Below are 24,804 nucleotides of genomic sequence, written 5' to 3' on the forward strand. Positions count from 1 at the left end.
TTCTTTGAATTCAATAACCAAACACTTCTCCTTATAGACTGCTTTTCTGAATTGCCCGTGACTTCTTTTCTTCCCCCCATCCAGTTTAACTACTGCTTTGATGTGGACTGGCTCGTAAAACAGTATCCACCAGAGTTCAGGTGAGTTCCACGGAGTGATGGATGACGTCCTAACTGTAATGCAGCCTTAAAACACACAATTTGTGTTTCTCAGGCAGCTGCCATGCATCTTCTTTGAATATTTCTTTTGGAACTATTGAAATCATAAAAACGTTAAGTTATACTGGGAAAACAGCATTTTTTGATATATTCTAACTAATCACAAGCCTTCCTAATACAGATTTTAGCATGTCCTTCTGTTCTGTCCAGAAGTAGATTAGGACATATTTCAACCCAAATAAAAGAATTTTAGGTCCAATGTTAGTATGAAGGAAAAGGTCACTGCCACCCGCGTTCTCGACCTATAAGCATGCCATGCTTCACTGGGCACATCAATGCTGTTCTGTTTTTGAGACTCTCTTGTTTCACAAGTGATTTTTCATGTAGCTTAGGAGTTAATGCAGGGGTCATAGGGCCTTCCCTTACCTAGATTATGGAAGTGATGGGTTTTCAGTCTGTCTGCCTCATATTAGGCAGTGCAAACCAAATAAATATGGCATCCCATGGTGACATGCCACCTGTCCCATTTCTAACACATTGACGTGGCAGAGTCCCATAACAGCAAGTAAGGTGGAGGAATACACATGCAGGAAAATGGTTGTCAGGGTCCTCAAAGTCCATGGTGCATTTAGCACATCAGATTGTGGGAACCTTCATTATTAATAATAGATAAAATGCTGGGAGTTCCCTGGCAGTCCAGTGGTTAGTACTCGGTGCTTTCATTGCTGTGGCCCAGGTTCAGTCCCTGGTTGGGGAACTAAGATCCTGCAAGCCACGAGGCACAGCCAAAAATAATAATAATAGATAAAATACTGTTGAAATTTCCCAAGCAGCTTTGGCACTCAAGGGCTCATATTTGACCTGTGACACGTAAGATTAGTTTTAGCTGCATGTAACAGAAAAGTAGAAATAACAGTGGCTTAAACAAGAGAGAGAATAATTTCACCACCCTATTCAAAGTATTGGATGATGCCCACCCACATTAGGGAGGGCGATCTGCTTTGTTGAGCCACTGATTCAAATGGTCATCTCCTCCGCAAGCACCCCCACAGACACACCCAGAAGTAATGTTTTATCTGGACACCCTTGGCCCAATGAGGTTGACACACAAAATTAACCACCACACTGCCGTTTTGTGATAGTTTTTAGAACACCAGTAAATCTGAAGTGATTAATGAGGACTTCAGCTTCTGTCAATAATGTTTAATATTTTATTTTTTAAGAAGACCTGATAATCTGATAACAGGAATTGTTTCTAGGTAACAGATGCATGATTATCTCTTACTTTATTCTCTGTACTGTGTTTCTAGTTGTAAAATAGAAAATTTTTTCCAAATAGAAACAAACGGGGAAGGTGTGTTTCTTAGTTTTATTTTACCTAACATGTTAGAATAAAGCTATCGGGCTTAGGGATTAGGAATCAGTCCTGGATGTGCGTTTTCTGTCCTGTTTCTTTTTAGTTGAGTGTTGTCCCTTCACATGTGGCAGAGAATCATTCTGCATGTGATTGGTAATTGTGGAAGTTGTTCATCTTGCTTGATTGCTTGTTGGAGAAAAATCCAATTTTTGTTCTGTTGGGAGAGCTTATAAAGCTATATTGATTTCTAAGGATTATCTCGCTTTGAATTAACCAGAGTAGATCATGGTTCCTTTAAAAGCCTTTTTAATCTATTCCTGTAGAATGTTTTTATATTGTCCTTTTGAATTTAAAAATAGGGCATTTTCAATGTGCATTGGGCTCTGTTTCATTGAAATATCACCACCTATTAGTGAAACTACATGCTGTGGGCCTGGGCCCCTTCACTTGTATCCTGGGCATCTGGTGCAGGACCTTGCTCACAGTAGGGGTTTAACATATGGCTAGTGAGGAAGTGGTCTACTGTTTGGGCCAAGAGAAGGGAAAGAAAAGAGCATCATACTAGACAACGATGACTGTGTATCTTCTCGTCTGTCTGAATTTAAACATATTAACACAGAGCTGACGGCGTGCCCTTTTGGACCAAAGAAGATAATCGAGGACTTTCTTGAGTCGCAGCCCCTCCAGGTCACAGCAGAGCTTCAGGCGCAGGCCACGGGGCTCCATTGTAAAGGTAACCAGTTACCAAAGGTTAATCGGTCACTGTCCTGTGCTGGCCCCCTACTCAGTCACCACACAGGCCAGAGACAGATGTCGGTGGTCAGCGACCCTTAACTGGGCGCCAGTTCAGCTTCATGAATGATGGATTTTAAATACTCCTGATCGCTTTTTCAGGAAGAAACCAATCCTGCTTGTGCATGGCGACAAACGCGAAGCAAAGGCTCACCTACATGCCCAGGCAAAGCCTTATGAAAACATTGCCCTCTGCCAGGTAAGCTACTCATTGCCCTTCGAGATCATGCTTAGTCTGAGAGTTGGAAAGAAATTGAGACCTTGAGTCTATCCACCCACCTAATGCGGGAATCCTCTCTCCAGCATCACCAACAGACATCTGTCCAGCCTTGGCTTAAACGCTTCCTGAGGTAGCTCATCCTATTTGTGGGTAGCCCTCATGGTTGAAAGATTTTCCTTTATGTTAACCTGATATCTCTGTAATTAGTCAGGGTTCTCCAGAGAAACAGACCAATGAGGTGTGTGTGTGTGTGTGTGTGTGTGTGTGTGTGTGTGTGTGTGTGTGCGTCTGTCTGTGTGTGTGTCTGTGTGTAGAGAGAGATTTATTTTCAAAGAACTGGCTCACGTGATTGTGGAGGGTGGCAAGTCCAAAATCTGCAGGGCAGGCTGGAGACCCCAAGAAGCACTGATGTTGCAGTTTGAGGCCAAAGACCGACTGCAGCCTCATTCCCTCTTCCTGCAGGGAATCAGTCTTTTTTTAATTTCTTTTCCACTTTTCAACAGACTGACTGAGGCTCACAAACATTCTGGAGGATAATCTCCTTTACTCGAAGTCCACTGATTGAAATGTTAATCTCCTCAGAAAATACCTTCACGGCAACATCTGAGCAAATATCTGGGTGCTGTGGCCTAGCCAGGTTGACACACACAGTCTTCTTCCTCTGCCTTCTACGTTGGTCCTAATTTTCCCTCTCTGGAGCCACGTAGACTGAGTCTCCTCCTTGCACGTGTCAGTGATTCTCGTATCTGAAGTCATCTGTTTTGTCCCCCTAGTTTTCTCGTTCAGGTTCAAGCGTTCACTTTCTTCAGTTGTACCTGGTATATCAAGGGTTCCCTATCTTTCCCCAACCTGCCACCCCTCTGGTTGTATCTATTTTGTCCACGTTCCTGTGGAAACGGAGGTTTCAGCATTATTGAGCAGGTTTTTTGGATTCAATTCAGTGGCAGTTTCTTTCTCTGAAGGCAGCTTAAAACTGGTAGTTTTTATTGTGACAACTTATCCAACTTATATTACCTGCCATTGACATTTCACCCATAGCCCTTAGTTCTTTTGCACAAGAATCACTCAATACTGGAGAGACCCATAGATCAGAAGCAGACCTGTTAGAAAACTACCTCACGAGTTGTGTGCTGCATGTGGTCCTAGTCCGATGAGGGGCGTTAAGTGGTCTCATAACAGGCTTGGTTTGCTGGGACCAAAGCAGAAAAGAGGCGAAGAAAAGGCTGTTTCTTTGTATATTCCCATGATTTTGTCCTGATACTTTCCAGTCAGTTCATGGAAATACAGTGAGTCTTGGAGTTTCCTTAGGACTCATTGTTCTAAACTCCACATCTGAAAGGATCTTTTTATGTGTGGCATTTTGTGTAAGAAGCAGGCAAACTGGGCGGGGAGGGGAGGCAAGGGGGTAGCATGGAATTCAGAAAACGTTTACATTTATGATTTCCTTCCTGTGGTGGTTCTGAAGTGGCTGGTGTAATATTCACCTTTTCCTATTTGAGCAAGTTGGTCACTCCATTCATGAGCAGCTTGATGAATGATTCTTTCATGGCCCTTTTCTCTCCTGGCCAATAACTTAGTGAAATTGGCTCAGGATTTCTGCTCTTGGAGTACAGAGACAAGAGTGAACTACATAGAACCTAATTATTTTTCTTTTCCGTTTTCCTTCTAACGTCCTTTTTCCTCCATCCATACAAGGTAAAAGAATTCCAACTCAAGTTTTATCACTTCTTCTAGCTATAGAATATTATCTATGTGTGTATGTGTATTTTTTTAAAGATTAAAACAGTGAGAAATCTCAACCTGATCAATTTTAAACCCGTCTCACAACATTTTTCCTGTGATGTAACTCACTGTACTTTATGTAGTTGGAGTTTTAAATTATTCCATCTCTTTACCCATCCTGTTTGCAGCTCACCTTCTACACAAGATATGCCTTTGCTTAGCAGTTGCCTAAAATCCCCTTGTTTTGCATTTGTTTCCAAAGACAGAAGAGGTTAAACTGCAATAGGATAGCACTTATCAGACTAATAGTGGGCAGAAAATAAAATAACACGGGAATCCTGAAAACCAGCGATAAAATCAATGGAAATACAAAGTGTTTTTCAAATGTACTGAAAAGTTTAGGAGAGGTGGTGGCAGGCCTAGTGGCGTGCTTCAGGCCAGCCACTAGAGGGTGTAACGAGCCCTGTCTTCCAGACCTCGTGTGAAGAGCCTTCGTAAGCTCCCAGCTCTAGTCTGAGGGACATGGTGATTGCCCCATCCTGACTTATTGAAATACCTTTATATCTTGTCTTTTTTTTTTTTTTTTTTAAAGGAATTCCTTTATTTTTATTTATTTATTTATTTATGGCTGTGTTGGGTCTTCGTTTCTGTGCAAGGCCTTTCTCTAGTTGCGGCAAGCGGGGGCCCCTCTTCATCGCGGTGCGCGGGCCTCTCACTATCACGGCCTCTCTTGTTGCGGAGCGCAGGCTCAGTAGTTGTGGCTCACGGGCCTAGTTGCTCCGCAGCATGTGGGATCTTCCCAGACCAGGGCTCGAACCCGTGTCCCCTGCATTGGCAGGCAGGTTCTCAACCACTGCGCCACCAGGGAAGCCCTATATCTTGTCTTTAAAATGAATTTTTGAATTTTTTTTAACAACATAGTGTCATTTGACTAAGCTGGGTCACGTTAAGTCAAATAATAAGTGGATGCTGTCACTTTATCCATTTTGCACACCTGGTGATCCAGGTTCAGACTTCCTGGGTTCTGTCCCAGCTCTCTACCTGCTAGCTGTGTCATTCTGGACCCATCACTTAACCACTTAAAGCCTCATTTCTTCATCTTTAAAATGAATTACTAATACTGTATCTCATAGGGTTATTGGGCAAAGAATTTGGTGCATTTGCCAAAAAGAAGCACCCATTAAATATTATCTGTTGAAATTATTATCATCCTTACTTTTGTGCTTAGACTTGCCCAAAAGCACACAACAAATCGCAAAACTAAACTCAGAAGCCAAGTTTTTTGACCATTGCTTTTTCTGAGCTAAATATCAATTTACAGAGTGACAGTCTTCATTCTAATTTTGTAATTTAAAGACGTGAAATACTGGGATTAACATATACACACTACTATATATAAAATAGATAACCAACAAGGAACTACTCTGTGGCACAGGGAACTATACTCAGTATTTTGTAGTAACCTATAAGGGAAAAGAATCTGAAAAAGAATAGAGATATATATGTATCAATATAACTGAATCACTTTGCTGTACACCTGAAACTAACACAACATTGTGTTAATTTTTTTTAAAAGAAAGACATGAAATGCACTTTCCTGCTCACTCTTCTGTGGCCAGACCACACAAACGCGTGCCAGTCTGTGAGCAGCCCGAACACTGAGTTTACAAGGGTAGTGAAGTTGGCCACCTGTCCGTGAGCATCCCCAAGACAGGAGCTATGTCATCCTCACCTGTGTATTCCAGTTGCCCATTGCTTCCCCCAGCAGACAGGCCCATCTGTAGAGAGTGAGCAGGGGGGCTCTTTGATTTTAATAGCACTTGCTTCCATTTGTAGAGTGCTTACCCCGTGCAGCTCCTTTTCCTAAGCGTTCTATGTGTACTTTTCTCATTTATTCCTAACAACTCCCTGAATCTCCTAACAGTACCCTCATTTCAAAGAGTAGAAAGATGAGGCATAGAGATTCAAGTATTTTCCGAAGTCATACATAGTTGTGAAGATAGGATTTGTGTCCATACACAGAATTCCTAGCTGGTAAGCTATTCTTGACATCTCTATTTATTTTAACTTTTTCATCTTGAGGCCTAACCAAGGTCTTGCTATACTGGATGTGAGATAAAATGTTTTACTTCCCCACCTACCCCCCCCCATTTGTTTGTAAAGGTATCATTTTAAAACATGAAAAATGGATTTAATATATTTATTTTCAGCATCTTCTATGTTATAAATGTGAGAAAACTTTTAACATCATAATGTCTCAATACTGCCACCACTTTCAATGTTTCTTTTAAATATGCTTTGAAAACTTTTTGTGTGTATTTCTGTATAAGCCAAATATCTAATTTTAAAACGTTGCATAGAGTCTCATTTGTTTTTACTAGTTTTCTGGCATCTAAAGCAATTAGGCTTCTCACTTCTAATTACTGTAATGAAAAATGCAATATGTATTGAATCATTCTGGGTAACAAAAAAGAAGTTGTTTTTTAAAAAATCAACCTCATTGGATGCTATTCTAAAAGCTGTTTTGAATCTACAAACAATAAATGCTGGAGAGGGTGTAGAGAAAAGGGAACCCTCATACACTGTTGGTGGGAATGTAAATTGATATAGCCACTATGGAGAACAGTATGGAGGTTCCTTAAAAAACTAAAAATAGAACTACCATATGACCCAGCAATCCCACTGCTGGGCATATACCCTGAGAAAACCATAATTCAAAAAGAATCATGTACCACAGTGTTCATTGCGGCTCTATTTACAATAGCCAGGACATGGAAGCAACCAAAGTCCATCGACAGATGAATGGATAAGGAAGATGTGGCACATATATACAATGGAATATTACTCAGCCATAAAAAGAAACAAAACTGAGTTATTTGTAGTGAGGTGGATGGACCTAGAGTCTGTCATACAGAGTGAAGTAAGTCAGATAGAGAAAAACAAATACCATATGCTAACACATATATATGGAATCTAAAAAAAAAAAAAAAAAGGTCATGAAGAACCTAGGGGCAAGACGGGAATAAAGACGCAGACCTACTAGAGAATGGACTTGAGGACACAGGGAGGGGGAAGGGTAAGCTGGGACAAAGTGAGAGGGTGGCACGGACATATATACACTACCAAACGTAAAATAGATAGCTAGTGGGAAGCAGCCGCATAGCACAGGGAGATCAGCTCGGTGCTTGTGACCAGCTAGAAGGATGGGATAGGGAGGGTGGGAGGGAGGAAGACGCAAGAGGCAAGAGATATGGGGATATATGTATATGTATAACTGATTCACTTTGTTATAAAGCAGAAACTAACACACCATTGTAAAGCAATTATACTCCAATAAAAATGTTTTAAAAAAATTAAAAAATAAAAGCTGTTTTGGCGATCAAGGGCTTGTCCACTAGAGGGCAGTAAAAACTTTAAAAGCAAAAAACAGTTGACCTGAATCTTTTCTAATTTAATTTTCAATAGATAGGGGTATTATTGAGTTTTTAAAAAACAAGTAACTTGACCTCTTTTTTATCCTAGGCAAAGTTGGATATTGCATTTGGAACACACCACACGTAAGCAATTTTTATGAAATGGGGGAGGGAGGATATGAGTTTAATATGTCAAAGGATGCTCTTCAGAAATCGCCCTTAGAGGGACTCACATGTGATGATTTTGCTGGGGGAAAAGATGTCAGTTAGGAAGCAGAGGAAAAGGAGTTGTTTCTGAACAGCCTTAAGACCAAGTACCAGGACTCTGGCTCTGGACATTAAAGTCTGAATCTGTGATGCAGTTTCTGCTTTCTCTTGAGGGCGTTCATTATAGCCGACTGAGGGGGATAGATTGTGGTCCGCGGTTACGCATGACTGTACGTGCGGTAGTCACATGCCTATGGATTCCACTACTTTAAAGAAGGTCTTGTGAATTTTCTAAGATTCTGAGTTGCATCAAATAGAATACTGTTGGGTCAACTCTGTGCTGTGATTGAAAGAAAAACTGTTTCACAAGAAGTTGTCATCTTGAGAGGCTGGTACGTGTCCCTGCTTCAAGACATCTCAGAAAATTCTCTGAGGATAATTTCTGAGACATTGCAAACGACAGACAGGAGAAACTTTTCTCTTACTTCCTACTTGATACGTATCAGCTTGACTCCCGTTTTATTTGAGTCTTACTGTTTTATGGAGCCCTTTTACGTAATTGTTCTCTAGCTGAGAAAAGAATAAGACATGGTTGCCTCGATTTCAGTATTTTTGTAAATCGTATGTCTCTAGAAATATGTCACACTCAAAAGAGTGTGACAGAGCCTTATCTTTCTTCTAGACCAGCAGTGGAAACAGGTAGCCTGCTGCTTCAGGCATGTCCCTTTGGGTATCTGTCCCTAAGGCAACAAGGAATCTCATGGGAGGAAGTGTTTGCCCCGAGTCTTGAAGTGACCACTGTTTTCCTGATATTACGCCAAAAACGAGGGCATATGTTCATCATTCTCTTCGTAAGCTTAAAGCTATATTTTGCCAGTCTGTCTCCAGAAAGGAACCAGAGCAGAAAGCACTGAGCCACTTTGTGAAAGGATACCTATCAAGCATACATTATCTGGTTTTAGGTGCTCTTGTGTAAATGTTGCTGCATTTACCAACCACCCCTAATTGGTAACTTTAGTGTAATGGAGGGTTGTTGAGAGTGACCTCAAGCACCTACCTAGCTGGAGTATCAGGCACAGAGCTCACAGAATGCTAATTTCAGCAAAGGATACAAAATAGCACTGAATAGGCTGAGTCAGCATCTTAGGCTCCTGTAGCTGCACCACTGTGGGAGACACTGATGGGCAGCAGTAGTCAGCCGTCCTGGGTAGAGATTCTGCCAGTAAAGTGTCGCACCAGATGGGTCCTTGTCCCCCACCCTTAGCTGGAACCCTAGCCTAAATACCTTACTGATTCCAGAATACATTCAGCAAGCCCTGTTTTGGATCCTGGGCATGATTTGCTAGACCTGCAGTGCGGGATTCCTGTGCAGGGCACACGTTCTGTGCCCGCAGCCAGCGTTTCTTGGGCGTATTCACACTGCACTTAATATGCTAGCGAGTCATAGGAGAGCCTGGGTCCGGGGAGGGACTGAGTGCTGGGCTGGCCCAGATCTGACACAGTAGCGTTTGAGGGGGGCGGGGCTATCCTTTTTTTTTTTTTTTTTTTAATGCTATTCAAAAAATTACTTGGTCCTTTGTCTTCATTTTATAGACTAGAGCCCCCAAGTAGGTAGGCAGTTTTCCTCCAGCCAGTGTTGGAGACAGGACTAGAACTGTTTATTTTTGCTTAAGTTCTTAATTTACTTTTGTTGTTTCCTCACTGCTAAAATTAAGTCTGTTTCCTTTGGCGCACGCACACACACACACACACACACACACACACACACGCTTTGCAAGTCCATTCTTCCTTCGCCTCCAACACATGCATTTTGCAGGTTAAACCCAGCAGAGTTCCTCATTCAGAGTTGAAAGTGCCTAGGGAAGTAATGATAGACCCTTTCCCCACTCTGTAGTGTGTGTGTGGTTTACTTTTTGTTAAAATGCCAGTATTTTGTAGGAGATTGAACTCATGCCTTGAAATTACTTTCCGTTGTTCATTTTAAAATGTTCTAAGAGTTATTCATTAAATATCTATTACATTCTTGAAGCACAGCTCGGGGGGACGTAAAGTGTTTGGAGACATCATGGTGTTTGTCCTTCCAGCTTTTAGTCTTCGGGTGAGAGAGGCAAGACAAACACATGAGCTAGGAAAGAAGGAAAGCCTTCCAGCTCCTGGTGACAGGTGTGAACGCGTCCCCCGCCCTCCCCCGACAGAGTGGAGCTGCCACAGTAACTCTGAAGGAGTCTCCGGGGTCACACTTGCGTCAGCTGGTGGTGACTACTTGCGGAGCATCTGGAAGTGACCAGATGCAGCCCCATCCTCCAGGAGCTCGTGGTCCTCTTAGAGACGGTGAACGAGCTGTACCCCTGCTTCCAGGATGCTGTGAGTCCCGGGGCTTATCTCATAGTGCTTTAACATGCTGAAGCTCTTTGGTGGCCCCCAGAGCGGGAAGCAAAGGCACCTCCCACGGCCCTGAGACTCCACAGCGGGAGGGAAGCGTCAGATGTGGCCGTGCAGCCAGGAGCAGACTGCAGGATGGGCCTCTCTCCTCTTCGGGCTGTAGCAGGGCCTCCCCTCCATGTGACCCACTCCTGCCCAGTAGCATGAAGTAGCTGCGGCCCTGTCCAGCCCAAGGGAAGCCGTGCACAGTGAGAGGAGGATCCAACATGTGTGACCCAAATAAGCGCTGCTTCTGGTTCACGTGGGGAGCTGGATAGTCCCCATGACCTGTCCTAGCCACGGATTCTGCAGTTGTAAAATGGGAACAATAGCGCCTTCTCTGGATTGGGTGGGATTCAGTGTGCTAGCATTCTGTGCGGCTTCTAAAGCAATGCCTGGTACATAAATGCTCCACAGACATTAGCTTGCCTTCCCCCTGTGCAGGAACAGCTTCAAATAGGGGAAATGTCCCTTCTGCCACCCCCATAGCTTAATAGATAATATGCAGGTCAGTATTCTTCAGGGAAGACCTCATTTCTTTATATGTTTTATCCATTTTTAGCTCTGATCTTATTGGGACATGCCATTTTGGCTATGAAAAGATTAATATGACTCCCCTTAGATTAGTTCTCAATGCTATTTGATAGGATTCACTGACATTAGTGCATGATTTTCCTGTTAATTGCTGCCTTAACTAATGGAAATATTTGTAAAAGTTAAATCATGAATTCATAACTGGCTTATTCTTAATTACAGTCAACTACTAATTTGGCAACTGTGTATGTAAATTTGCTCAGATTTCAGGGAGCACATCTCATACATGGAAAGAAGATTGATTCAACAGCTGTCATTTCTCCAGCTTTGCATTAATTTACCATTTGCCAGCTTGGGTTAAATTCTCATGCTGGCAAGAGCTAAATCTCATTCTGTGTTTGTATAGTCTTTTCTGTATTTTTTAATGCTAATAACCCCATTCTATCGAGATAGTATTTGGGATGTTGTTTATTTGAGAGAACCAGTGGTTCATTTTTTTCCCACGTGTAAACTGACTTCCATCAGTAAATGTTAAGTAGCATTTTGGCCTCCATAGAAATAAGGCAGAGTTACTGCCTTGAATGAATCTCTAGTTGGGGGAGAGAGAATTTAGGTTCCTGAAATAATTAGAAAACCATTGGGAGGCCAAGAATCATCCGAAAGTAGATGGCAAAGTAAAGCAAGGCATGGAAGCAGTAGAGGGAATGTACACCTGGAGTGTTTTACATTTAACAAAACACGTACTGCATTTCATTCTCACATCAGCCCTATGAAGTGAACATGGAGTTGATCCTTCATGCCACAGGTGAGAAGCCGAGGCTCAGGGGACATGGAACGACTCAGAGATATTAAATGACTTACATAGGGTCCTATGACTTCTAACTGATGAACACTGGTACTTAGGTCTTCCAGCTTCAGATGGAAAGCTCTTATCTGTCCTGTTCCCTCCCTCTCACTGGAATTAAACTAAGAGAAATAATCTGATGACTGGGGAGGCCCCATGGGAAAGAAGGGAATCTCTAGGGCTGATTTGAGTAAAGGGAGAAGAAAAGGGAAGACTTACCTCAAGCCCAGGTACACGCTGGTGACAAGTCTGGCGTCTGTAGAGTATGAAGAAGGATCAGTCTCTTGAAAATGCAGCATCTTCCAAACTTAAACTGCAACCCACAGTAGGAAATGCGTTTGTCATTTCAGTCTGCTGCACGTGTCTGTACTGATAAGTGCTGAAACAAGAGTGTCACGAACCAGCACTTAAATATATGCAGTATACTCTTGAGTTTCTAGCTTATTCTGTTGCAGTTTTTTTTTTTTAATGCTAGGCAGCCACGGCGTAGCGAGAGGTTGTGACCATACTCTGAAAACACTGGACAGGAAGATTCCTGTTGTCCCTGATAGTAATGGGTGATGCTGAACAGATAATAAGGAGCCAGGCTACAGTGGGGAGGGGTTTAAAGTGCCGGGACTGGCCACGTGGACGGGATGGAGCAAAAAGTTCATATACCAGCAAATACTCAGCATTTTGGAAGGTGCTTTTCCACTTGTCACTTAAGCAGACTTTGATAGCGATGATGTATAGGAGAAAAGAAGACTAAATGTTCAAAGTTGGGATACTGTAATCAGAGTTTAAAGCACTCCTTTAGCTATTGCATTTGCATTAGAAAGGTATTATGAGAGTGCTGTTAATGTTTTTTGATCCTTTTTCTGTTTTTAAAGGAAAATGATGCTACTGCTGTACGAAGAAGGCCTCCGGGTTGTCATACACACCTCCAACCTCATTCACGCCGACTGGCACCAGAAGACACAAGGGTTTGTAGGGTTCCGGCCATTTCTTGGTAGTCACTGTGTGCGCTGAGAAAGGTCAAAAGCGAGAACATTCGATTTATTCTTTTTCTCCTGTTTTTTAATTGTGAAAAAACCCAGAATTATGGCATAGAAAAGAGACACATGTAAAAAAAAGTGAGAGTGTTCTTTTACTACCTCCCGCCAGTTCCTCTGTTGAGGTAGCCGGTGTTAACCGTTTAGCACATAATCATCCATAACTGCCTTTATTATACCTGTAAACATACATATTTATACACCGTAGTTTTTTTCTAGTTTTTACAAAATAGCATCATACATACACTCTACAGCCAAGTAGATCCAAGGATCTGAGGCAGGAAAGAGGATGAAAAATGAAAGGTCTGAACCTATTATTTTTCCATTAAGACCCTCCTGATAACTTTCTTGGTCCTCACTTATTCCTGCACCCACTTTTGCTTGCCACTTCCCAGCAGGTGTCAAAAGAAAGCTTGGGGGTTGATTGTACACTAAAAATGTCCCCGCACTCCCAGTCAGTTTAGTTTCCCATAAAACAAATCTAAACGGCTGTCTTTTTAGAGCCTGTAACATGGTTGTGAATCTCCAAAAGAATTGAACGTGAAGGTTTTTCATGGCTTTTTTTTTTTTTTTTTAATTACTAACCCTTGGTCCTTGGTGCATATATGCCAGATCTAGGTTTTGATCTCTTACGAGAAGTTTAGGTTTATTTTTAGGGATTTTAGGGACTTGTTCAAATCGTTTCACCCTTTGTTCTCCTTCCCGATAAGGCTTCATTATGACCAGCCTTAATTTCGCTTTCTTTCACTTAAGCTATTCTGCACGTCTCTGCCTTCCTGTGTTAGAAGGAACTCAGCCTTTCAAGGTTCGAGTATCTTCCCCTGCATCCTCCTCCTCGTTCCCTTGCTCATACCATTGCCCAGCCTGGGCTGGAACCCTAATCCGGGGCTCTGACTGAGCCCAAGTTAGACCTTCAGTTGAGCTGAGACAGAGAGCCTCCCAGCCCCCATCCTCTGGGCCTGCTGGACCTGAGTGGGCCGTGCAGCACCAGAGCTGCCTCTTCCCTCACACAGCCTTTCCCTGAGCCAGGTGTGTGTCGTCCTCTCTTCACTCCCCTTCCCCACCATAGCAGGTAGCTTGATCCCCTGTCCCCACTGCCTGATGGTTTTCCTATAAACATGTTCTAGTTTCCAAGTGTCCCACTTAAGGTACGCTTCTCAGAATGCAGCGTTGTTGCGATGGGTTCAGGGTCTCGGGGATGGACTGTCTCTAAGAGCCTCAGCCGCAGTGCTCTTGGTCCACCGAGCTTCCGGTTAACAAGGTCTTTGCTGCCCCACGAGCTTCTAAGCTGCTAGCTTGGATTCTGGGACTCGTGACTCATGTAGCCCCATCTAAAAAGGAAGTGAGATTAACATAGCTTGTTCTTGGGGGAACAATAATTAACGTAGCTAAAGGGATTTATCAGTTGGCTCTCCTGTGGCTCAAAGAATCCCACCCACAGCCTCTAGCCCTCTGGAGCTTGAGCTTATAGGCAGCCAGGCCTGTTTCCTTAGGCGTCTCTGGGTTGGCTACTATGGGGAAGGGATTAAGGGTAAATGGCTCGGGTGTTCATTTTTCTCCTTTATTTAAAAAAAACTTTTAATTTAAATGTTTTAAAAAATGTATTGACTAGGTAACTTCACGTGGTTCAAAACTCAAAGTACCAAGGGTATGAAATCTACCTCTAACTTCCCTCTGCCGGCCACCCCAGAATAGGAGGTGCTGTTATCTCACGGTTAGTCTAGATTCTACTCTGTCTGGTACTTTCATGTCGTGGGTTGTAACTTTCTTAAAAATATTGGCTTGGCCAAAAAGTTCGTTCGGGTTTTTCCGTAAGACCTTTTGGAAAAACCCAAACGAACTTTTTGGCCAACCCAATATTTAAAAGTAGTTTTTTTGTGTAATCCTATTTCCTACTCAGCCTGTCATGGCTCTGCTGATTCTTTCCTCCTCCACATGTGTTCCAGCCATCCTTTTCACCTGCTTCTTGGTCCGCCTGTTAATTTCTCAATTTTAAAATTACTTGGCCCCGGATGATTTCTCTTCTTCTTTTATGAAATGTTAAAAACGCCTCACATCTTGGTATCCTGGTTTAGAAAGTCGTCGTCTGTCATGTTCCTCATCCAGAACTACTCTCGTGAGTGGACCTCTAATCCAGGAGGAGCCCCACTCACCCTGCGGGCTCCGAGTTGCTACTGGGAGGAGAGACCTTAGCCAGCCAGCCCGACATGGTCGTGTTACACGCACAGGGTCAGAGGGAGGCCCAGAGGGGTCACCGAGCTTGCCCAGAATGACACAGCCAGGTAGAAGCAGATCCAGGTCCAGAGCCTGGACTCCCGTCCTGGTCGCAAGTATAACCCCTCATGCGAGGGGTCACCTCGAGGTGGGAAGGGAAGGTGTGACTTGCCACCCTGCTAGAAACGTGTACAGAGTTCACAAGACGCACAGCCGGGATCCTCGTGGTTCTGGATCCTTCCTGCCCTGACGGCCTGCCTCTTACTAGTCTCCTTGGAGGGCTGCTGGGTGAAAGAGGAATTGGGCAGTTTCTCTTTTGGCTTGTTGGGTAGAAGTGTGGTGGAAATAAGCCAAGAAGGGGAAAAAGGCAGACACAGCTCGTACTTGCTGAGGCTGCTTTAAGTTAGACCCTGTTCATTACCTCGTGGGCGCCTTGGTGAGGCAGGACTGTTAACCTGATTTTGCTGTTGAAGAAACAGCACAAGAAGTTTGAAGCCATACTTATTTGTAATCTACAAGGGACCAGTTCACAGAAGGACTGGGTTTAGCTGTGGTTGTTTGCCATTTGTGGGTATGATATAGAAGTTTTGGCAAAGTACACTGACAAAGAATTGATGAAAGATGTCTTTAAAGTTTTTTTACTGAATTATTTTAAAGTCTGAGGTTAGTGTTAATATAACATGACTAAATGTGGTCTATACTCATTCCAGACACCAGATGTGGGATTATATGTATCCCATATGTTATATATGAAAGTGAGTTTGTTTATTGAAAACATATTTGCACATACATTTTTTCTTAGATAACTTTTATTTTCCACTTGGTTAAAGAGCTACATTGACGTAGGCATGGGCAGAACCTTGCTGGGGTTACTGCTGGTGGTGTGGAGTTGCTATAGCAATTAGGAGTAGAGCACTTAACTGTTGTCATCAAGTCTTTAAAAATGATGTAGAGGTGCGAGGGGGAGGGAATAAGGAAGGTGCGTGAATGAAGGAGGGAGCATGGAGAGACTGAGTTGGGAGAGGCGGGCAGAGGCCAGGTCTTACTGGGTCTTAAATTCACAGTGAGTTTTTCAAAAATAATTCTGAATATGATGGGAACCATTGGAGTGGTGCCGTCAGATTTGTTTCATGTTTTATAAGGGTGACCTTACCTACCATGTGGAGAGAGGTAGTGAGAATTCCCCTCCTCCTTAGGGTGAGTGCCTAATCAATACAGAGGTACCACTGTGATCAGCTGTGCTTCTGACTGTTAAAGGTTATATATTTTTTTCCATTCCAGAATATGGTTGAGCCCCTTGTACCCACGAATAGTCCATGGGACCCACAGATCTGGAGAATCAACCACACACTTTAAAGCTGACCTCATCAGCTACTTGATGGCTTGTAACGCCGCTCCCCTCAAGGAGTGGATAGATACCATCCAGGAGCACGACCTCTCAGAAACAAAGTACGTGGTCTCTTAGCAACTTGGGGTGCTTACCTTGAACGCCATGTGAGGTCTGGAACACAGGGGCCCGGCAGGAGATGGCTGTCCTTCGGGACGTGATGAGAGCAGGGCCTGTCACTGTCTGCACCTCCTGGTCCTCAGGCACTGAAGTGGAGGCCGGGAGATCTTGCCCCTCACCTGAGTGCCACCACCCCACCCCTCCCATCCCAGCCGGAGAGCTTTCTCTTAAAATTGCTGAGCTCTTTGCCTGGTACCTTATACCCCGTGGGTGTCCCACCATTACTTGATGTGCTCAAAAATGATTTTAAGTGTCAGTTACTCCTCTGAAGAGGCATTTCAAGAAAGTGGGTTGGCTCTTAGAATATTTCTTGCTTAATGTTAGTTTTCCTGCATATTTTGTGATTTGGGGAGTCCACAAATCACTATGTTCTGTAACTTGTGCTTTATATCTTTTTAGTGTTTACCTTATTGGCTCAACCCCGGGACGCTTTCAAGGAAATCAAAAAGATAACTGGGGACATTTTAGGCTTAGGAAGGTAACAGAATTTTTACTATTTTACCATTTTTTTAAAATTTAATGTATGTTCTGTCCTTTTTCATTTATAATTGGTATATTTTGAAGGCAGATTCATAGTATCTCTAGCACAATTCTGGGCAAATAGTAGGCACTTGATAATTGATTGTCTAATTATAGTTTCCAGTAATTACTTGTATTTTAACATTTTGCCTCATTTATAGGTGTAGAGTTAACGATTCTAAATGGCAAAAGTACGTGGAGGATTTTTAGTTTTTTTATTTCTTGTAATAAAGATAGTTAGAGATTTTTTATTCATATAAGTATTATAGCTTTTGATCAGCACATCAAGGATTTTTAACACAAATTCAACACAGAACAGAAAATAGTGTTGAGTGAAGACTACAGCTGAGCTATGATGTGTTTTGTTTGCTAAACCATTGCCCTGAGAACTGTAATTATGACAATGACATTTGCTGCTGGTATGAAAATAAGCCAAGAAAGGTCTTTAACAAAATTAAACAACCAGCAAGTTAAGGTTTAAAGTTTTCCCCACCTCTCTCTAGGAGTCAGTTTATCGACCTTAGTAAATTCCTTAAAGGGGCTTTCTTAAAAGCCCCTCTTTTTCCATAAATTATTTATGTTGTGTGAGAATTCCGCCCGGCCAATGACAACTTTTCACTTTAATTTCCTTTTGTAAGTGAGACCACAGCTGAAAGCGGGCAAGGTCTCGAAGCCACCATCTTTCTATCTTGACCTGGGGAGGAGAGGGTCCCACATACTGGCTAAGTGCACAGCTTTGTGGGCGGATGCCCACACCCGGGGCCAAATCCTGACCTGGTTGCAAGCCGTGTGACCTTGACTTGCTCCTTAACCCCTCTTGACATCCATAAAATGGGCATAACAACAGTACTTCCCTCACAGAATTGCCTAAGGATTAAATGAGGAAATGAATGCAAGGCACGTGCTGAGTGTTGGGTAAGCACTAGTGTGTATTAGCCTGTGGGCCGGTGGTTCAGAACGGCCCGGTGATGGCCCATATCGTGCAGCATCCCAGTCTTACTGGAAGCGGAGTAGCATCTTAGAGTTTGCGGCCACTTTCCACTGTCGGGAACCCGTGTTGCATCATAGCTGCATTCCAAGGAAGATGGGTGATCAGACGTCTGTTCCACTGAGGTGTAAAGAGAAGCCCAGGGCCTTGGCTAGGGCCATGTACCTGATCAAGGACTGAGCCCAGAATAGCCCAAAATAGAAGCCGAGGCCTGTTGTTGGCTCAGTCCTGTTTCCTATGCCATGCTGCACCCAGGGTGGAAGTTGAGAACTATTTGGGCTCTTTGGGGAAGTGCGTTTATAAATATTAATGCCTACTCTGTGATAAGGAAAATAGTACGTATAAACTAAACAATACATCCATCAGAATATGAGCTCCCCTGGGGCAGGAACTGAGGCTTTTTTTTGTTGTTGCCATCTCCAGCCTCTAGGAAGACCTTCGGTACGAGTTTAAATGGATAAAATTTCCCAGTATTTTCTGAATTGTTTCTGCAGCTTTGCATAAATATCAGACAAAGCAGGAAATGCAGGTCAGTCTTCTGCAGTGCTTATGGTAGTATGTATCTAAATGTAAATATATTCCCTTTTATTTACAGAGCGTCACAGCTGCCTAGATCCCAAGAGTTAAACCTCTTTCAAATGATACGCGTCAAAATATACAATAGCTTGACCTCCTAGTATTGTTTAGGTATGTTAAACCATTGCAACTTCAAGGCAGAAATCTAATTTCGTGTGGCAGGTTGGTGCTTTATCTGACATCGCTACTAAAATGGGTCTTCTTTTTATTTTTTTTAATCTCTTTTTGCTTTTAGTACAAATCAAAGAATTTTGGAAGAAGAATACTTGTGTCCACTTACTCCATTAAAATAAAATATCTTCAGTATTTAAAAATATTTCCCAAAGAAGGAAAAAAAAACTACCCATGGGTATGAACTTGGTCGCTAATATTTTCAGCCTTTCCTTGTGAACGAGGCATTCCAAGGGCGGAAAACCGTGTTCTGAGTTGTCACAGCATTTCTGTTCACGTGTTTGGAGTGACGGTACATTCGTTTTTATTCTCTCACAGCTTCTGAAAGAGCATGCCTCATCCATACCTAAAGCAGAGTCCTGGCCTATAGTAGGTCAGTTCTCAAGCGTTGGCTCCATGGGGGCCGATGAATCAAAATGGTTGTGTTCTGAGTTTAAAGAGAGCTTGGTGACACCTGGCAAGGAAAGCAGGACCCCAGGAAGTACTGTTCCTCTTCATCTGGTGAGTGCTTCTCCTCCTTGAGGTCACCGTTCTTATCCTCTGGTCCAGGAGAAGAATCAAGTAAGTCCTCTTTGTCATAGAGAGATGTTTCATTCCGTGGTTTGGGGACGGAAACAGCAGTACATTAGCATAGTCATTTGTAATCAAGTGGCCCTAATATCATTTGGTGCTGGGAGATTGCTGGTTTGTTCAGAGCTCCATCTCAGCCACAGACTAGGCGGCGAATTCTCCATTCCTTCCTTCAGGTCGTCAAGCCAAGGGAAAAAATACTTGATAAATCATTGCCAGCAGAATTACAAGCATTATTATTTTTTTTAATTTATTTATCTATTTATTTATTTTTGGCTGTGTTGGGTCTTCGTTTCTGTGCGAGGGCTTTCTCTAGTTGCGGCGAGCGGGGGCCACTCTTCATCACGGTGCGCGGGCCTCTCACTATCACGGCCTCTCTTGTTGCGGAGCACAGGCTCCAGACGCGCAGGCTCAGTAATTGTGGCTCACGGGCTTAGTTGCTCCGCGGCATGTGGGATCTTCCCAGACCAGGGCTCGAACCCGTGTCCCCCTGCATTAGCAGGCAGATTCTCAACCACTGCGCCACCAGGGAAGCCCGGTCGAAGGTTTTAAAAAAAAAAAAATTGGGGGTAGGAACATTGGGCATGACTGTAGCTTCAAGAACAAGTTGGTAGAATAAGGGGAATCGCTAAAAATTGCTTTTCCCCTTCAGCTTTAATTCTAGAGGCAATACAGCCATTTTAATAAATGGGAAATTGAGGCACCTTAAGGTAAAAATTTAAACATCACAAAGTAGGTTCTCCAACAAATATGGGGCATGGAAACTAGTTATTAATAGGGTGGCAACTATGGCATTTTTTTCCAGATTTTTATACCTAGGAAGGGTTTGTTCCCTAAAGTAGTAAGACTATAAAAGAATATCTGACTACCTGAACTGAAATTTTATTTTTTTGCTTTTTAAAAAAAATGATTTTTCTCTATTGGAATACTGACATCTGTGCAATTTTAACTCTGGTATACCGTGAACTGAACTTTATTCTTTACAAGGAAAAGACAAAAGTTTGAAATGTATGTTTGAACCAAATTAAATTGCCATTTTTGTATGTTAAATTCATGTGGTTGACCCTAAGACAACTTCTTAGGGCCCAGTGTTTCTGGTTAAGAGAAATGTTTTCCACCCTGTATCAGATTCCATCATGACCCTATTCTTTCACATTTACTCCTAATGTACCCTGTATGCCCATTATTGAAATTCAACAGCACTAAAGCCTAGTTTTACAACAGGTCAAATTTCATTTCTTAGTTTTCCCATTCTATAAAATATACCATTCCTTGATTTTTGAAAAATGCTGAAGCCAGTATTTACTGGAAAACAATTCACTCTGTATTCAGGTTATGCAATGTTTTTGGAAATGTTTACCTATAGCGTGTAGGTTAGCTAAAATCTTTCATCATCCAAGACTTCTCTCTAACCCCATGTAAAATGACTACGACTGTTCCCTCACCCAGAAGCCGCATTCTTGAGTATAGAGCTATTTGGTAAAGCACTTGACAGCTGGTAGGGGCTCTCCCAGGGGTAAGTGCTAATTTCTATGCAGAATCTGTAGATTACACCCAGCATCTATCAAGTTAAGGATTAGATCACCTAAAATCTGAACTGTTAGCCACTCACCAGCCTGGCCAGCCTGACACCGTGCCAGCAAGAATACAAAAGATCTAGGAGCCCTTCAGAGACACCTGGTCCCTTGTACACAGGTGCAATCTGTTTGGCTTCTGAGGCAATTTCCACTAGTCCATTTTAAATGGGTTTGGCAGATGAGATAACAGGTACTTCATGTGAAAGAAATGTTATGAATACCAGTTTATGGTTTAGGATCTCTAACATGCAGAAAGAACCAGGAAAGTGAAGTAGTATAGAAATTAAGAGAAATCCAGAGTCAAATGAAAAGAGGTTAATGTTCTTCAATTGTTATATCTTCAATTGTTATATCTTCGTCTAGGATTGATCCCTCGGTCATTATGCAGTGAAGAGTCTTTATTTTAAAGTCTATTTTGTCTGATATGAGAATTGCTACTCCAGCTTTCTTCTGATTTCCATTTGCATGGCATATCTTTTTCCATCCCCTCCATGCTGGATGACGTCTAAGCCCAAAGGTCCAAGGAGGAAGTGAGTCTATCTCTTCCCAGGCTTGGTGCCAGGTAGAACTCACCTTTGCACGCTAATGCAAGGGTGAGGCCTGCGTGGGTGAGTCTTCCGCGGGAGCATTATTTTCCCTCTCAAAATCCCTTCTTGGATATGTGAGAAATCCATAGTCCTCCTTTTCATAAAACTCGACTGCAATTCTTGTGAACTTTATTTTGTATGAGATTGTCCTTCCCCTGCCTGCCATGATTTACAAATTCATAGCACAAAACATTTTACCTTGGCTGACAAATGGCACAGAGCCCTAATCTCATATCTGTAATAACCAAGGAGGCAGTATGGGTTGCTGGTTAACAGCATGATCTCTGACCAGTGCCTGGGTTGGAATCCTTAGTTGTGACCTTTGGCAAGTGAATTACCCTTGATGTGCCTTAGTTTGGACGCACATAGTCACTCACAATATAGGTGCTATTATTACACTTACTTCTTTCTGTTCCTTACCCCTAGTGGAATAAGTCTGATGAAAAGTGTAGATTTGCCTGTCTTCTTCCCCTGGGTCAGGAGCTCAGTAAATATTTTTTTTTAAAGATTTTTTTTGATGTGGACCATTTTTAAAGTCTTTAATGAATTTATTACACTATTTCTTCTGTTTTATGTTTTGGTTTTCTGACCGTGAGGCATGTGGGATCTTATCTCCCCGACCAGGGATCGAACCCACACTCCCTGCATTGGAAGGCGAAGTCCTAACCACTGGACCGCCAGGGAAGTCCCAGTAAATGTGTTTTGAATGAAAGAATGAATACGGAGAAAAAAGGGGAAAGTGAGAATCTCAGTGTGAAGCTGGGGGGAAAAGGAGGGGCAGGAAATGAAAGAAGGGGCAGAATCAGGGGTGGAAGAGGCCTCTGCTTGGAATATGCTTGAATGTCCTGGGAAATGAGGCTTTGTCCCTCGTGCAATACAAGGACATGAGGGACCAGACCTAGGACCTGTCTGTCCCCCACCCCCACCCCTGCTTAGCTTTAGGACAACAGCCCCAAACAGCTCAGCAAAAACTGCTCCAGTTTCCCCTGGGATACTGGGTGACACTGTCCATGGGACACAGAGGGGAGAGGTTTTCACAGCAAGGTTGCAGGAGCCCCTCTTCCACGTCACATGGTATCCAATCTACTTTCCTGGCAGAATTCAGGGCATGAGGGACATCCCCCTCCTGGAGAAACAGGCCTATTGGTTTCTCTGAATTTCCTGTCACTAGAAGACAGCTAGAAAGACAACCTATGGAACAGTAGAGATTGGTACCATCAGACCACATGTGACATTAAAAACACCACAGGGCTTCCCTGGTGGCACAGTGGTTGAGAATCTGCCTGCCAATGCAGGGGACACGGGTTCGAGCCCTGGTCTGGGAAGATCCCACATGCCGCGGAGCAACTGGGCCCGGGAGCCACAACTACTGAGCCTGAGAGTCTGGAGCCTCTGCTCCGCAACAAGAGAGGCCGTGATAGTGAGAGGCCCGCGCACCGCGATGAAGAGTGGCCCCCACTCGCCGCAACTGGAGAAAGCCCTCACACAGAAACGAAGACCCAACACAGCCAAAAATAAAAATAATAAATAATTAAAAAAAAAAAAAAACACCACAAACAAGGGTAAGAGACATGTAATCTACTGAGGGGAAAAAAAAAAAAAAAACCCAATACCCTTTGCATCATTAGAATCCCCAACGTAAAGAGAGTTCTTATGAAACAATTTTTCAAAAGAACTGTCTTTAAAAAGGAACTCAGACTAGAAGAGGTAGTTCCTAAAAAGACAATTATACATGGCCGATAAATATTTGAAAACGTGTTCAATCTTGCTAATACTAAAAATCATTTTTAAGAGATAACTTTGTGTGTGTGTGTGTGTGTGTGTGTGTGTGTGTGTGTGTATGTGTTCAATGCATCTATTAGTCAGGGTTTGGCTGCAGATAACAGAAGTCACTCTAGGTAACTTAAGCAGAACAGGTTTTTTGGGTTGTTTTGGTCGTGCAGCGGTCTCCATGGGTCACCGACCATGGGACTGGCCTCTGTCTCGGCGGCCTGAGGAGTCTGAGGGCCCTTGGGGTTCTGGGAGCCTGGGTCCCTCAGTGATGACAGCTGAGCAGCGTTTGGGGACCTGGCCCTGCGGGCGCCAGCAGCTGAGATCTGCCTCCTTAGCGGGGCCTGGGCACTGGCGGGAGGACCCAGACCGGCTGCTGGACTAAGGCTCCCGGGCAGGGTAACCTGTCTGCACAGGGAACCCCTCCTCTTAGGCAGTGCCTGGACCTCGAGGGGTGAAAGTTGTGCCCTGGGACCTTGCCCTTCCTTGTCAGAACAGAGAATAACATTTGTTTGGTGGAGGCTAACAGGAACATGGTGACCCGACCGTGACCTGACCTCAAGAACAAGGGATGTGACACCAGGAAGTCTGCAACCACTCACCACGCCCCTCCCTCACCTTTCCTATAAAAGGGCTTTGCTGAAAGCTTGGGGAGTTCTGGGTTTTTAAGGCATGAGCCACCCGTCTCCTTGAAGGGCCCTGCAACATACCTTTCTCTGCTCCGAACTGACGTTTTGGTATTGTTTGGCCTCACTGTTTGTCAGGCACACAGACTAGCCTTCCGTAACATGACCTCTTCCTTGGGTTTGATAATTTGCCAAAAGGCTCACAGATCTCACGAAAGCACTTTACTCACCATTACTGATTTATTACAAAGGATATTAAAGGATACAAATGAACAGCCAGATGGAAAAGTACCTATGAGGAAGTCCGGAGCACAGGAAGTGCAGTCCCCATAGGCTTCAGGCACCAGTTGGGCACAGACTATGCCACCCAGGCTCTTGGGGACACACTGGCAAGTTCCTCCAAGAAATGAGTTCAGCTGTGTCCCATGCTGGCTCCGGGGTGGTGGGGAGGCTCACTCGACCTAAGCTTGGTGAATTCCCCCATTGTCCTTTAGGACTTCCCAAAGTCACCGGACATAGAGACAGTGCGTGGGAAAGGTTTCCCAGATGGTCTGGTGATCCCCACATCGAAGAAAAGATTAACTGCCGTGAAGCTGATTTCTCTGCATGTAACAAAGGACCCAGTTTAGCTTGATTATTGGAGGCAGCCCGACCTTCCCCAACCATCAGTGAGCAACAGGCGAGGCATGAAAACCTGCGGAAAACACCACCTCCAATACAGGCTGGTTGAGTTGTAAATTAAATGCTAAAACGTTTTCGAGGCTCCAGGCACACAGTCAGTACGTAAACAGCCACTGCGCTAAAACCAAAGCAAGAATACAAGAACTTATGTTCCCATACAGGAGCTAGAACAGAGCCCCTTCAGAGGAGGTACGGCGGGCTCCACCTGTTGATCCCGCTCCCTAAGCCCGAGAGGAGGACCTACCTGCGCAGCCCATTGCACCCACCGTCCGCGCTCTCGGTATCTGGACTGCGAAAGCCGCCCCGCGCAGCGAATTAA

General features: G+C 43.6%; 1 protein-coding gene across 1 annotated transcript; it reads left to right on the forward strand.

Moving 5' to 3' along the window:
- Positions 1-24,776, forward strand: LOC130707535 (tyrosyl-DNA phosphodiesterase 1-like; the record flags this gene model as incomplete). The annotated part of the gene is made up of 8 exons (XM_057542572.1): positions 1-140; positions 2,410-2,506; positions 7,772-7,806; positions 12,538-12,630; positions 16,195-16,362; positions 16,820-16,898; positions 18,993-19,175; positions 24,647-24,776. Coding segments are annotated over 8 exons (846 nt in total), but the record flags the coding sequence as incomplete, so codon positions are not given.
- Positions 24,777-24,804: the final 28 nt, after the last annotated feature.

This window comes from Balaenoptera acutorostrata, chromosome 3, assembly GCF_949987535.1.
Source record: "Balaenoptera acutorostrata chromosome 3, mBalAcu1.1, whole genome shotgun sequence".
Classification (NCBI taxonomy): Eukaryota; Metazoa; Chordata; class Mammalia; order Artiodactyla; family Balaenopteridae; genus Balaenoptera; species Balaenoptera acutorostrata.